This window comes from Leptodactylus fuscus, chromosome 1, assembly GCF_031893055.1.
Source record: "Leptodactylus fuscus isolate aLepFus1 chromosome 1, aLepFus1.hap2, whole genome shotgun sequence".
NCBI lineage: Eukaryota > Metazoa > Chordata > Amphibia > Anura > Leptodactylidae > Leptodactylus > Leptodactylus fuscus.
The window spans coordinates 148,984,667-149,000,492 of record NC_134265.1 but is presented as its reverse complement, the minus strand read 5'-3'; the positions used below and the strand labels follow the sequence as shown (position 1 = coordinate 149,000,492).

The window sequence follows — 15,826 nt, the reverse complement described above, 5'->3', positions numbered from 1 at the left end:
TGGCTCTCTAAAAATGAAGATCTAACAGACAGGTAGGATGAGAGCTGAAAGAGGCTAGGGACTTGGAAGCTAGAGGCGGTCACTCCTAGCGAAAGGATAAGTGCAGCTGCAAACAGTACTAACTAGGATGGGACGTGCTGGAGAACTAATAAGTGCAGCACAACCACAAAACACACAACAGGAACTGTGGAGAGGAAAAGTAGAGTAGTGAGGAAAGGGTATCACAGGACAGGGGCAAAACAAACCTGAAACCCAAAACAGAAACTCACCAATATCAAAACAGTGACAGGCAGCAAGAAATGCAGGACATGGGTTGAGTAGGAATGTATGACAGAAAAGCAGACTCTCACACAGAACAAAACTCACACCACTTCCAATTCAGCTCCAGCCCCCTCCCACGATGAGGTCAGCAAGGTGGGCAGATCTCCCCCTCACCTTGTACCAGTATGACTATATACGGTCATAACTCTTTGAAGGCTTCCTCGGAGTCAGGTTGTCTGCTAGAAGGTGACAGCAAGGCTCTCAGTCCACTGATCCCAGACACCCCCTGCTAAGAATAATGAAGTTAGCAGAAGCCTGACAATACCATGCCCAGGGTAAGACAATAAGATGAGCAAGCTGCCTCCAGGGGGTAATTAGGCTTGGACAATTGGACACTATCTCTGGCAGCTCGCTAATCAATGGAGTAAAGTAGAGTAAATTAACAGGGCAAAAGGGAAATATATATGAGAAGGCAGTGAAACAAACCATAACTCTGGGCCATTCATCACACCTCCCCCTTTTAGAGAGTGCTGGGAGGAAGGAGGATCCTAAGACCACCTTCCTCACGCACCTCAATGTTCTCACACTGTCCGGACAGGTCCTGGTACCTGAACCGCTCCCGGATCACTGGTACCCTCCTCCCCACTGGTCTGAGTAGAGACTCCTCCAGTCCATCGGCAGAAGATAGTCGGTAAGTTGTCCGCAACAATGGCCAGATGCTGTTGAACTTTCTGCAGTACACCTCCGGTGTGTGGTTGTACGTTTTGGAGGAGGGCTGCCTTAATGGTATTATAGTCCCCATCTGCCTCAGGTGGTAGGTTTGAAAATACTTCCAGGGCTTTGCCTTTTGACCCTGGAGTCAGATATCATGCCCTTTCAGCTTGACACTCTGCAGCTTTGTGCAACTCGAGAATCAACTGCAGGCGAGCGTTAGTGTCACTAGGGCCCCACTGTTGCAGGCCCAGTTGCAAATACAAGTCCATTCCTTTTAGAGACCTGGGCACATGGTCCTCTGTTGGAATGGTGTGGTGGGAAGATCGGGTTCACAATAGTGGGATAGGGTCCCAATCCTTACGTAATATGTAATAAAGATCCCACTAGGTCTATTTGAAATTCTTCAAGGTGTATTTATTCAAGATGATATGTCAGGTCAGGTGAATGTTTTCGGCCTTACATGGCCTTCCTCAGACTCTACAATATTTACAAAAAATAAACAACACAAAAAATACAAAACCCCCCACAATAGAACATAATGAGTGATCAACCCAAACAAAATGTACATCTGCAGTAGTGACAAATTAGATATAGCTGTACATAAATATATACAAAGACATCACACGATAGATCCAAGGTGTATAATCAGCTATGCCAATACAACACCAAGTAGAGACTCCCTGGTTGGTACAAACTGGCTCATAAGTCAACAAAATTATACAGCAAAGATCAATGAGTTGTATAGCAAAAATCAATAGGTTGTATAGATGTCTAAAGTCCCATCGTGTTGATCCTTGGTCACAATGTATAGTTGTGAGAGAAACTGTAGTTTAGTGCTGATAGTACTAGTGTCCGGTGAATATAGAGGTATACATCCACTCTGTGTCATATTCCAGTCATAAGCCGTGATTTGAAAGGTACAAATAAAGTAAAAATCAGAGTAGTGAATAGACGTACCAGTTCCTGATGTATGTTATATATACGACTGGAACATATCCGCACAAAGAGAGTCAGTCACACTGAATAGGATAACAGATAGTGAGTAAGTTAATATCACAGAGATTAAAGGGTACTGTGTCTTTCAATGTCCATATAGTATGCTCACCGTGGTCAGACACTAGAGGTGTTTGTCTGGTAATGTGTCCTCACTGAAGCAGGTCAAGGATTTAGAGCAAATGGGGTGGAAGGGCCTCTGTGGACAAAAAGGGAATTGAGTGCTCTGTTCAAGTACTAGTAAAGTCGCTGTCTGGTGTGCCCCTATGAAGTCTTACCAGTGGTTGGGAGTGTCCTGGAGTTATGACAGGACTGATGCCTCAGTGGCGTCCTAGACAAGTAGGGAAGAAGTACATGTACCACCATCAGGGTGATAATATATAAATGGAGGTTGTAAATCTGTCTGTTGTATAATCATCCTCTTACCTCTCTCCTCCTTCCCTCAGCTGCCTATTCACATTGGTGGTGTGGTTGGGACTGTGTATGGGCGTCAGGTGAATTTTAAAGCCGCGCTGTGCGCAGTCACGTGATGACGTCATGACGTAACTGGAGCGGGGGAGGGGAGATTCTGTCTTCACTAGGAAGGCATACCTATTGGCCTGTGTGTTGCATGGCAACTAGAAGACGCTGGTAGAGAAGTTACTCACGTTATTGAGCTCCTGTTGTTGAATATGTGAGTGTCAGTCTAACAGAGATTTTAACACAGCGAAATACTAGGATGTTTGAGGGAGGTATATAATGACCCCTAGTGGAATCATGACAAGTGGAAAAAGAAAGAAAAAGAGAAAAGAGGGGAGAAGGGAGAAATGGAATAAATATATGGAAGGGAAAGTGGTAAGATCCAACAATGAAGAATGAAAGATCATGTATTGTCAATGAATGCAATACACATGTATATGGACCAAGGATACCTTAGTGCACGATGTGACTTGTTCTACGGGTATTGTTGGTTAGCGTTGTTTCTGAAATAAAGCAAGATATAAAACAGGTTAAATTGTTTTCCATCACATGAAGGCAGAGGTATCATATTCTCTATTCAAGCCAGAAGGTTCCATCGTCTGGAGGCTAAAAATCCAATATGCTTCCTTCCTTTTAAGGAGGCGCACCCTATCGCCACCCCTTCTCGGGGCTTCTACTTGCTCAAGGACCTGATACCTAAGTTGCGCCACGGTATGGTTCTTGTCGACAAAATGTGCAGGTACCGGTAAGTGAGTTAATTGACATCTTATGTTGGATTTATGTTGCCGTATCTGGTCCCGCACCCGCTGGGTGGTCTCCCCGACGTATGCGAGACCGCACGGACATTTTATCAGGTACACTACATAGGTCGAATCGCAAGTAAAGAATCCTGATGCTGTGAAGATCCAACCGGACAACGGGTGGTATATTCTGTCACCCTTCAGAACATTCGAACATTGAAGACACCCCAGGCAGGGAAATGTGCCCCTTCTGGGTGTGTCCAGGAATGTTTGTCGTGCGACCCTGAGGTCTGATCCCATATCTGCCCTTACCAAAGAGTCCCGTGGGTTCTTGGGTCGCCTATAGCAGGGCATGAATCCGTTTTGGAATTCCTCTACTCTTGGGAAAGTTCTCTGCATCGTCCCCCAGTGTCTGTGTATTATACGGTGGATTTTGTAGACAAAGGGGTGATAGGTGTGAATGAAGGGTAATCTTTTGGTTCTATTGTTGTTGACTCCCTGTCCTGATGTAATGGATGAGGATTCCCTTAGGACAGACTCTGGATATCCTCTCTCCCTGAATTTGTTACTCATTTCGTGAATTCTGGTTATGTGCTTTTTGGGGTCATCCACTATTCCATTGACTCTCATATACTGAGATTTGGGAAGAGATTTTTTAATCGTCTGGGGGTGAAAGCTGGAAAAGTGTAGGAGACTGTTCCTATCTGTACTTTTCACAAATAGATCTGATGTGAGATTTCCGACTTCATCCTTCAGAATGAGTGTGTCCAAAACATTAATGCTAGTATTGTTATAATTCAGTGTGAATTTTAATTTGGGCCATATTCCGTTGATATAGTCCCTGAATTCTAAGAGAGAATCTACTCCCCTTGTCCATAGACAAAAGATGTCTTCTATGAACCTTTTCCAGAGTGTGCAGTGATTTTGGAAATTATGGTCACTGTACACCCAGGTACTCTCGAACTCTGCCATGTAGGCATTTGCATATGGAGGGGCCACATTTGACCCCATTGCGGTCCCCTGTCTCTGTTTAAAGAATGTATCTTGAAATAAGAAATAATTCTCTTCTAGGACAATGGTCAACAGGTCAACTGCAAGTGAAATGATGTGTTGGCTTAAGTTCGAATTCTCCAATAACTTACGAGTGGCACTGATGCCTTTTGAATGTGTAATGGAAGTATATAGGCTTACCACATCGAATGTTACTAGAATGGTGTCCACAGGTACTGGACTGATTTGTCGGATGAAGTCAACAAACATTGATGTGTCTAACAGAAATGATGGTGTGTTTCTGATGAGGGGAGTAATAATTTTTTTCAGGAAATTGGATAATGGTGATAGAATGCAATCTGTGGACGCCACTATGGGCCTACCTGGAGGTTTCTGTAATCTTTTGTGGATCTTTGGAAGTATGTAAAAGACGGGTGTTATGGGTGATTGTTTGGTAAGGAATTGTATTGTCCGGATATGTTCCAGTCGTATATATAACATACATCAGGAACTGGTATGTCTATTCACTACTCTGATTTTTACTTTATTTATAGCTTTCAAATCACGGCTTATGACTGGAATATGACACAGAGTGGATGTATACCTCTATATTCACCGGACACTAGTACTATCAGCACTAAACTACAGTTTCTCTCACAACTATACATTGTGACTAAGGACCAACACGATGGGACTTTAGACATCTACACAACCTATGGATTTTTGCTATACAACTCATTGATCTTTGCTGTATAATTTTGTTGACTTATGAGCCAGTTTGTACCAACCAGGGAGTCTCTACTTGGCGTTGTATTGGCATAGCTGATTATACACCTTGGATCTATTGTGTGATGTCTTTGAATATATTTATGTACAGCTATATCTAATTTGTCACTACTGCAGATGTACATTTTGTTTGGGTTGATCACTCACATATGTTCTATTGTGTTTTTTTGTGTTGTTTATTTTTTTGTAAATATTGTAGAGTCTGAGGAAGGCCATGTAAGGCCGAAAATGTTCACCTGATACCTGACAATGTACATATCACCTTGAATAAATACACCTTGAAGCATTTCAAATAGAGATAGTGGGATCTTTATTACATGGTCCTCTGTTGAACTCTCCTCCATCTTGCACAGCTGCTTCTGTCTGCTCACCAGCCATCTGCTGGAAAGTCTTGCAGACCAGGAGATAGGATAGACAAAGAGAAAGGAGGAAAAAGCACTGAATCACACTTTCACCGTATATACAGCTTGTTCTAGTACCGAGCTTGAATCATAGGATTGCCGCAACAATCCACAATGTTAGAGTTATACCAAACCCACAACACTGTTATCCTATATCCCACTGCTTCCACCAATGTGAAGGCTCTTGCCTCCGCCCAAGCAACTTTTACCCAGCCTCTGGCCTACCTGGCCTTGCCACGGGCACAACTGCGATCACCTTCTTACCTTTACCGTCTGCTCTCACCCTGAGAGAGGGACCGGGTCTTATAGGATAATATGAGACGAGCTTTCTAAAGTTTTGAGAAGGCAGTGAAACAAACCATAACTCTGGGCCATTCATCACACCTGGTATTTAATAAATTGCGATATTTTGAATATTTTGGTTCCATTTAGTTATTACTTGCAAATGTTGATATATTGCCATGTTGATCTTCTTGTTGTTTCAAATTAAATGTTGAGGAGTGTATGTCTCGTCTTGTCTTTAATAAAACATTAGCTAAAATGTGTGATGGCGTATTCTAGCAATGGGAACAACCCTTTATTGTCAGCAAGGACACAGGACAAGACTAGTTCCCTTATTTATTGATTATCTTATATTTATTGATTACTATAAGTATTGTCATTGGACAGTGTAGTATTAGCTCTGCAAGAGATTAAAAACCTTTATGGCATTTCATAGGGTAGTATCTTTAACTACTTTGTGGCACATTAAAACACATTAAGATATGCGCTGAGCTTCAATTGTTACTCTCCAGGCTGCTGCACACTTTCCAAATGAACTGGTCCAGTAGATGCAATGTGATCAAGAAGCTGAATACCAGTCAGCAGGTATCCGATTCTGGAAAAACAAGATACTGCTGGCCACACTGCCTAGAGAATTAGAGAAGATCGAAGAACAAATTTAGTTTATATGTTCATTTATTTGACTACAACGCATTTCTTGCCTGACTGGCCTTTTAGTTACTGTGCATTGGCCAGAAAAGTGAAAGACTATAAAAGTCACCAAATAAACTAGAATACCTGAACACAGAGTTCTTAAGGATCTACCGTACTCACTGCACTTCAACCACATTTGCATTTTAGAAAAAGAGGCTTGTTAAAGGAATAGTGTATATATCGAATTGCCAAGAATGTCCCCGGGTGGTGATAGACTCCCTTTTATACTCCAGTATAAGCCGAGTTTTTCAGCACAATTTTTGAGCTCCTCGGCTTATAATAGAGTCATTACGGTAATTTTCTGCTAGCAGGCCAGGAAAGCAGACCCCGCCCCCCCACGCTCCATCACATGCCAGGTGACGTGGCCACGTAAGCTCAGGCCCCCACCGGCGTGTGTCTGCTTCCAGGTGTGGTAGCAGTAGTACCGTAAGACACACAACCAGAACACCCCCTCCCCTTCCCTAGCACCCAGCATCTATTGCATCCAAAAATTCTGGCCATTTTAGTTTTTGAAATTTTCCAGTAGCTGCTGCATTTCTCCCCCTCAGCTTATACTCGAGTCAATACATTTTCCCATTTTTTTGTGGTAAAATTAGGGGCCTCGGCTTATATTTGGGTCAGCTTATACTCGAGTATATACGGTAACTGTCCTATAGATACTTTTATCTAGATAAGAAAGCCACAACCATTAGAGACTTGCTCTCCAGTGCTGTTTTGACAATATAGAGTAGAATGTTTTAATTAGTTTTTCTATGGCTCTTATCAATGATGAATATATTTGTTCAGGATGTCCTGATGGATGTTACTTTCAAAAATATTTTTATCAACATTTCTTAGTGAAACCTCTGAGACAAAAATCTTGTGACATTCAATTCATCAGGTAAGGTTACCATTTGCGCTGGGCTCTCTGTCGTTGGGGTCCGCAGGGGGACACCCAACAATGGAGAGCCCTCTACTAAAACAGTGCTTACTTGAGACACCTTCAGATCCCATAGACTAAAATAGGGCAGGACTTTCCTCTCAGCCAATTTTCTGCAGTTTTTGTGACGCAGATGTGAACCTAGCCTCAAATATATTTCAGCATGCATACTGTAGGATTTATCCAGTTGTAAAAAGACACAAAACACTTTTTTAATTTTTTTTTTCTCAAGGACATCTCTTTAATAAAACACTGACAATGAATTACGCAGTGATGATACCATAGGAAAGCATATACAAGCATAACATGACACCTAATGTGAGTGATAAATACATGTGGCATGTCATGTGCATATAGCATAGCATGGGAACAGTTTTATATTTTACTATGTAGTCAGCTAATTTTTGTAAGACTTAAATAAAATGCAATCCATTGGGGGAGAAAATCTGCAACAATGACTAATGGGTCTAGATGAAAAAAAACATTTCTTTAAAATCAAAGCTAGTCATAATTCAGAAGTATTTTAGTCCAGAGGTATGTGTCGTGGGTGCACCTAGGAAAAGGGGAGACAGCAACAGCAGCATCAAATCCAGAGGCACTCAGTGGGTCACTCGGGCAGCTATCTGAGGTTCTAGGGGAGCCCATGGTAACCCACAATATTGTCAAATCACATGACTATGTCCCTGCAGGTCCTCATGCCTTAAGGCAGAGGAGCAAATCTACAACTGTGGATTATGTGTAGAATGTATGGGATTTCAACAGTATTATCCACCCATAAAATGATTGTCAAGATCCTTGTCTGCCACCCTAAACCTACCAAATACAAACACACAGAAACCCTTTAACAAGTGACACCAGTAGCCAAAATAAAGCCCTTCCCTAAATTCTACTTTTCCCCACCACCTATCTTAGGGTTAGGTAACTCACTCATGTGACCTAAACCTCTTGGAAGCCCATACACCCTAAACAGAGCCATGTGCATACACCCTTTGGTTCTGTACGCAGCTATATTCTTTCTTATAAGTAATGCTTTTAGGGGAGATTGCTATAGTTACTTTTTGTCAGGTTCATACACACGCGATCAGAAATAATTCTATATGAATTCAGAGACACATTAGGACCCCATATGGTGCCACATGACCGTTATCTACAACTGTAGGGTCTCTATTACATTTATGTGCATAAACTCTAAGTATTAGTGTGAACAAATTCAACCACCAGCAATGGGCAAATATAGACAAAGGTGTGATATTATGTAGGCACTGACTTGTATTTTGGCAATACTTACAAATACTGTATTTCACATAGACTAATGGATATATAGTATTCTATTTGCTTCCAAGTCTGCTCTGCTTACAGTTTAATAAGATAAATTGTCATATGTCACTTTTGATCGTGTTAGATGTTACACATTATTGCATATAGTGTGTCTGTATTAAGTAAAGTTGTTTAGACTAAAAAAATATTTCACTGCTGAAAACTGTAAAGGAAACTAATAAGCATTGAGTTACATACAGTCTTTATTCAGTTAATCTCACTGCATATTGCCTGTTAGAGCAGTACATGTTTATAGATATGAACTCGAATAACTTTATTACATTACTTTATTACTGCACTATTTTCTAGACTAATCTACCATGGATTTTTAAATAAAAGTTGACATCAGTAGCTTTTGCAGAATTTCACGCAGTAGAAGAACATGGCATTTTCTCAGAATCAGTGCCTCTCGAATTATAGTTACATAGTTACATACTAGATGAGGTTGGATGAAGACATCAGTCCATCAAGTCCAACCTATAACCCTACAATCCCCTACAGTGTCGATCCAGAGGATGTTACTCATCTCCATGGACAAGAGAGGCACTGTTTGGGGAGAAAGCAGTTATTTCTTTAAATCCCATGTAGAACCCTTAATACATAACATGTACAGTATATAGACTGTATAGATAATAGGTGTCACACAGATCCATCACTATTCTGAGGAAGATCAATTTCTCAAATCCAAATCGCCGCCGCTGTGTGAACATAGCCTTAACATTTAACACTAATAGGACGCTTCATGGTGGAGCAAAACACAAAATATGGGAGAAGGGCACAATCACAATGTGATCAAGCAGACATTACCTAGTAGAGTTGTGCCATTTAGACACAACACAGTGGGAATACATATAGAAGGAAATACAGCGGCGGCCAACTGCTGGTCTGGAAAGTCAAAGTACCACTGGGTTGTTCAATAGGGGCAAAAGTCGCAGTCGTGTCAACACTGCTGCAGTTACAGGGGATTACCCATGAACAAGACAGTTATGGCATTCACAGGATATAAAGAAATGTCTGATAGATGTGGGTCCCACCTCTGGAACCTGCACATTACTCTACTATTAATCCCTCTAGGCTCGGTTTCCTTGCTCCTCCTTACCTTGTGTCTATTGACTGTAAGCAATGGTCGGGTTATACAGAAACAGTGTAAGTCTCTGAGCTACACTGTTTCTGCAATCCTCATAGAAATAAATGGAAGTTACAGAAACAGTGATGTTAGGTTCACACTAGCATTCGGGTTTCCATTCTTTGACTCCACTTGCAGACCTGAAAAACAGAAACCCAGTCTGCTTATAAAGTGGTTACCCATGGAAACCTACGGACTGCATAGACTATAATAGGGTCCACTGGGTTTCCACTCGAAAAATGCAGAGAAAAAATTTCTGCTTACAAGAATTTTCTCTTCGTATTTTTTAAGCAGAATGTGGAATGGAATCTCTGAACGTAGACTAAACACTAGTGTGAACCTATCTTTAACTGTTGCTCTGCATCTATCAGACATTTAGGGCATATCTCTTTAAATATCCACGCCAGGATATGGTTGCATATTAGGAGACCTTTGAATGGATAAAGGCAACCCAGTCCAATGCTTAAACAATGTCTAAAAATGGCTTAACAATTAATGAATGCAGATGTAATGAATGTTCTGATGTTGGGACATGTTGTTTCTCTGAATCTTTAACCACATCCTTGGAACAATATTGGATTGTAGAAGAACCAAGATTCTTCCTAATTTTGCCTCTGCTCTGTCTGCTGCTTTCAGTAATGTTCTGCTGATATATCCGCGCCAGACGAAGACTACAAGGGCTCTTGTAATGGGAGTCTATGGCAATATTAACAGATCCATTAGAAGCTTTTCTCTGCATATGCATTAGGCTAAGTGCACATATACAGTATGCACACAGTATAGCTACATGTATTTAAGCTTTCCATAGGATACCTCTTATCTGAAATGTTGAGAGCAAGAGAACTTTCCGCAATAAACCTCTATGAATAAGAGATATATACACAGGGTTCTTTTATCATATTGCATGTAAGCAATCTTCTCTTGCTTCCTTAGCTCCTATGATCAGCATTATAACACATTACATTAGACGGTAAGGTCAGGATGAGTAAGTCTTCAGGGTCAGCTGGGGATCTTGCAGAGTTAATAACAGGGTCGGCTGTTTATGTAAACCATTACAGCAACAGAAGTCTATAAATACTATATCTGTTGAAACCATATAAATACTCATACTGAAATCTCAGACTGGCATAAGTCTTAGGCATGAACATGCTGGCACTGAACCTAATTTTATATTTTCACAACTGGACAAAATTGATGGTCTGAAAGTCAGAGAACGCTGGTTAGTCTGAGGTAATGGGTAAAAGGGTTGGTCCACCGGTCATAGACCTGTCATCAGCTCATTCCTTATTTCTCAATTAACCACATATGCCAATGGAATATATTTTGTTACTAGAGAATATTAATAATTAAAAATATCTAAGAATTTATAAATACTCATCCAAACAGATGTTTAATTAGTTATGTAACTGGTGGCATCTGACCAAGTGGGCCTGACTGTAAAGCTCCATGCATGTGGAACCAATGTTTACCAGTCTATATTGCTGCAAGCAGTCCATGAACCACCATATTGTGAAGCAGTGGATTTTCCTACTGAATGCATTGGAACATGGCAAGAAAACAAAACAACAATCCTACCCGAATCAAGAGGTCTGGTCAGCGTAATATTTTTGCCTCAGTGGGAATTTTAAAAAGTTGGTACTTGTTCTACAGATAGTGCCCCTGATGTGAGAAAAATGTGTTGGATGCTTGAGGTGTGTCACACTGGAAGCAAGAGGAAGTCGGATACAGCGCCATGGCCATTTTAAACTTTCTGCTCCTCTTTTCGACATTATAAAACATCAATATCAGCATCTTATAAATACAGAACTTGCAGAACCAGCCCAAAGTAAAAGATCAAAGTAAAAACTTTCCCCTATATAAAATTTCTATAGAAAAGATAAAATGAATAAATAAGTAAATAAATATATATCTCCTGATATAGCTAAAATAATTAATTGAAAAATGTAGAAATTTTATTGAGAAAGATGATGTCACTACATAGACAATATAGTTCCTGTGAAATACAATTTATAGCTACTTTCTAGTCTTATATCTCCATAGCCAGGTTAGTGTGCCAAAGATAATACACTTAACAATGAAGAATGACTTATATAGGCAGTAAAGATCTGTTTATCTATCTTACTGTATTCATAGTGCCTAGTCAGAAGAAGCTTGTAGGACCCCAAAAATATTCATAGTGGGAGGAATATGTGGAACATAGTATCACTGTAACCCTGAAATTTAAACCAACAGAAGTCTGCTACACATTGAAATCAATGGGTTCCTTTTGCTGCTAACATATTCTGCTAGCAGAAAAATGAACCCATTGAAGTTAATGGGAGCCTTTTTTTTCATCTCTGAAATTCCACACCAAATTCAGCGCCATTTTCCTCCATGTGAATGCACCCTAAGGGCCCATGTACACGGAGTAAACGCGCGTGTATTTTGGCAAAATACACGTGTAAAAATAAGGGCGAGTTCACACAGAGTTTACAGGCGCGCATTCTGGCACGTATACATGTGTCAGAATGTGAGAGCTCAAAACAGATCCCATTCATTTCAATGTATCATTACGGGCGTATAACGCGCGTCGTTTTGCGGCTGCAAAATTATGTGTGCAACGATACATTGAAATGAATGGGATCTGTTTTGAGTGCTCACATTCTGACACGTGTATTGAAAAAAATTTAAAAAAAATGTAAGAAAATTGAAGCTTGGCCACTAGTTCCAATTTATTTATTTATTTTACCAATCTATTTTGATGTAACAACTTTTTCAAGTGGAGACAGTTAAATTTTTGATCTGACTTAGCCATAGTTTCAGATACCAGTTTGATGAGAGTATTTTAGATATTTGTAAATTCTATATTGTTAGGGAGCGTTCACACTACCGTCGGTGTCCGACATGCAGTGTCCGCTCAAAATCTGTCACGGACACTAGCAGCGGACACTAGCTGTGTCCGTGACACCTGTCATTCACTTGAATGGGCATCGGGTGCGTTCTTTTGCACTCCGTGCCCGTCCTTTCCTGTCCGCAAGAGAAGATGTCTGACTTCTCAAGCGGACAGAAGAACCCTGCATGCATGCTCCTAGTGTCCGTGACAGATTTTGAGCGGACACTAGGAGCGGACACTGCATGTCGGACACCGACGGTAGTGTGAACGCCCGTTTGTCACAATTTTCAGAACCCATTATTTTATGTAACCTCTCTGTTTATCCCTCCTCTTGTTTTGTGCAACCAATATATTGAAAATCACATTAGAAGAATTTAAAATAGCCTTGGGGATCCGCGTTTTCTGCTTTTGTTGTGGTGCCTGAAAAGCATCAAAAACATTTTTTACCCACATCCATTTCCAAACACTGAGTCGGACTTTTACCAATGGGGACTGGATGTAGAGCAGCCGATATAGAACACAACTAAATGAGCCTTTCTCAAAAAATCGAATCTGAGAGCGAAAAAAGATGAACTTAACTGTTGCATGACATACTACCTTGGTGGGGGCGTTTTCTTTTCCCATTACATTACATTGAATGCATTGACAATGGCAGCACTCATTACATAACAGAGCTGGGTATATTAAACAAATATATTATTTAAGCTGCTGCGAATAAGTGATGTACATAAATGGAAGGCAACCGTTTTGCTTCCTTCTTTGTAAAGGATTGATCATGTTTACAGTGCTACATATGTATCTCCAATAAGTGATTCTTATAATAGTGGATAAAACAATTGAGTAATGATGAACATAGCAGCAATGTATATATTTATTCTATATGCATATATGAGGTTCTGAGACTATTAGCATGCAGCGTGTGGCTTATGGTTTTGTATGTGCATAAACATATACCGTGTTACAGGTAAAATGTCGCTAGCCTAATACAAAATAAAGAGCTATATCAATGTATTTTGCTCTGCTTATTGGATCCCTTTAAAAGAAGTTTAGAAAATTCTATAGTTACTATGGTTCAAAGGGCTGGGTGTAGGGATGTGTAACCTGTCTGATCACACAACACATCTGCTGTCCCTATTAAGGGGGCCCATGGACTAATATCTGATGTTTGCCACAACCAGAAATCTTGATATTAATATTGTTGCTGTATTATTTGCACTTTGTATAGCCTGTGATTAGATTGCATCATGTATGGAGGCGTTAATAGCTCTCTGTTTGTTGGTATTACAATAGGTAAACATTGTTATTTAGAAAATTGTATGTTAGTTATTGAGGCCGGGAGTTGTGAATACTGCTGGGTATTATAATACCTGAAAAGTGGATGGCATCCTGGCTAGGTATAACGGAAGCAGAAAGGGCCTGAGGCTAAGGTCCTGTGTAGTGAGGCACAGCCGAAAAACTTTTTTTTTTTCTGCAGCGTTTTCCACAGAAAGAGTTTTGCTCTTTGCCCTTTCTGCTTCTATTATACCATGCTGCGATTTGCAAAAATCTGTTTTTAAAATTGCAGCATTTCCGCTGTGGATTTTTTTCCTGCAAATTGTGGATGAGATTAATCAGAATCCCATCCACTTTGCAGTTAATGCAAAACACAGCGTTTTCACAATGTGAGGCCCCGGCCTTAAGGAGTGTTATGACCCCACCCTGTGTTTTTTTTTTGTTTTTTTTTATACTATCCACAGGTTAGAACACCAATATCTGATCCGATATCCAGCCCCTCAGTGATCAGCTCAACAGGTCTGGAAGCAGCTCTACTCCTGTTCAAGTAATAGGTGCAGAGCTACATCCATGTCCTCTATATAACAGTGGTGTTGGGTTACAATACCCCACTGCCTATTGCTTGAATAGAAGTGGAGTTGCTTCTGTCCCTGTCCTGTGCATCTTCCAGGTCTGGGTGCAGCTGATTGGTGTCAGACCAATACTGATCATATTCAGATGGTCTATTCTGTGGATGGGTCATTAGTATATAAAACCACATGGGGGCTAGAAAATGTTCACACAGAGTTTTTTGGTCAGGAAACTGACTCAAATGCCTCCTCCAAAAAACGCCTCACCATACAGTCCTATGGTGAGGTGTTTTTAGGAGGAGGAATTTGAGTTTCCTGACCAAATTCCTGACCAAAAAAATAAGTGTGAACGCAGCATAAGGTCCCAAGGAGCGAATTGCAGAAAAAACACTTTTTTTCTGCAGAGTTTTTCATTATAATTTTGCAGAGTTTTCCTCTGCAGATTTTCTGCCCCTATTATACCTATATGGAAAACAACAGTGTTTCTGCAGGTATAATAGAAAATGCAGCAAAATCTGCAATAAAAAAAACACTGCATTTCTGAAACGTGGGGCCATGGCCTTAAATTATGATTATGATGTTTCACCGCAGCGAATATTCAATCAGTAACCAATTTATCATGCCTTGTACCCCAGTTTTCTGGTGTGACAAAAGTTACAATTACTGGTGCACGCCATTTTTGCACAACAATTGTGTCATTTGTAAGGCTACAAGTAGCGGACCGCAGTGCTTTTCACACAAAGTCCGCAGAGCTTTCCTTTTTCATAGAGTCCCAGCCTTTATCGAATAACTTGCACCAAAAAAAAAAGCTATAGCCAAAACGTGTGCTAGTCCCTGTCTGGTGTAAAGGACCTACATCAAAGTCTTTTAATAATTCTGGCGCATCTCATGCCAGCAGAGGAATGGATTAAACCCGGCACACGAAACGTCAGTATTAATAAAATGGCTCCTTTCTTTTCTCTGCTGCAAGTCTCATGAAATACTATACAACACTTTCCCTCTAAGCAGAATGACTCAGCTTGTTCTGATCTTGATGCCATTTGGGATTAAAGAGATTTCCTTAATGCGTACTATTATTAAATTACACTTTTAAAAAATAAAGTACATAAGATTTCTTGGCCTATACATCCACAAAGTGAAACAAAAATTATCCATGAAGATTCTCAGATCCTCTGTTCCAAAGCGTTATACATTGTCTTCACACTTCTTCTCACATCTTAAGGAAAACAGAAAGTGTCCTTGTTAGCATGCTGTTTCACGTGTATAAAATATACATGTATTACAGTACAGCAGTCAGGCAAGATAATGGTGGTTACAGCGACACAAATGGGTACAGATACAGAAGAACTGAGTCTGTTTTTGTCATAACTTTATAACATAGTTTCATTGGAGTATTGTATACTATCTAACCCTTGGTTCACATCTGCGTTTG

At 40.4% G+C, this 15,826-nt stretch overlaps 1 protein-coding gene across 2 annotated transcripts in view; it reads right to left on the bottom strand.

The window, feature by feature from the left end:
* Window positions 1–15,215: 15,215 nt before the first annotated feature.
* Window positions 15,216–15,826, bottom strand: part of PRUNE2 (prune homolog 2 with BCH domain) — a 275,764-nt gene continuing 275,153 nt past the window's right edge. For both annotated transcript variants that reach the window (XM_075278140.1, XM_075278147.1), the window contains one exon: window positions 15,216–15,610. In XM_075278140.1, the coding sequence (XP_075134241.1) occupies window positions 15,580–15,610 (31 nt within the window). In that variant the 3' untranslated portion in view covers window positions 15,216–15,579. The remainder of the gene's footprint in view (window positions 15,611–15,826) is intronic.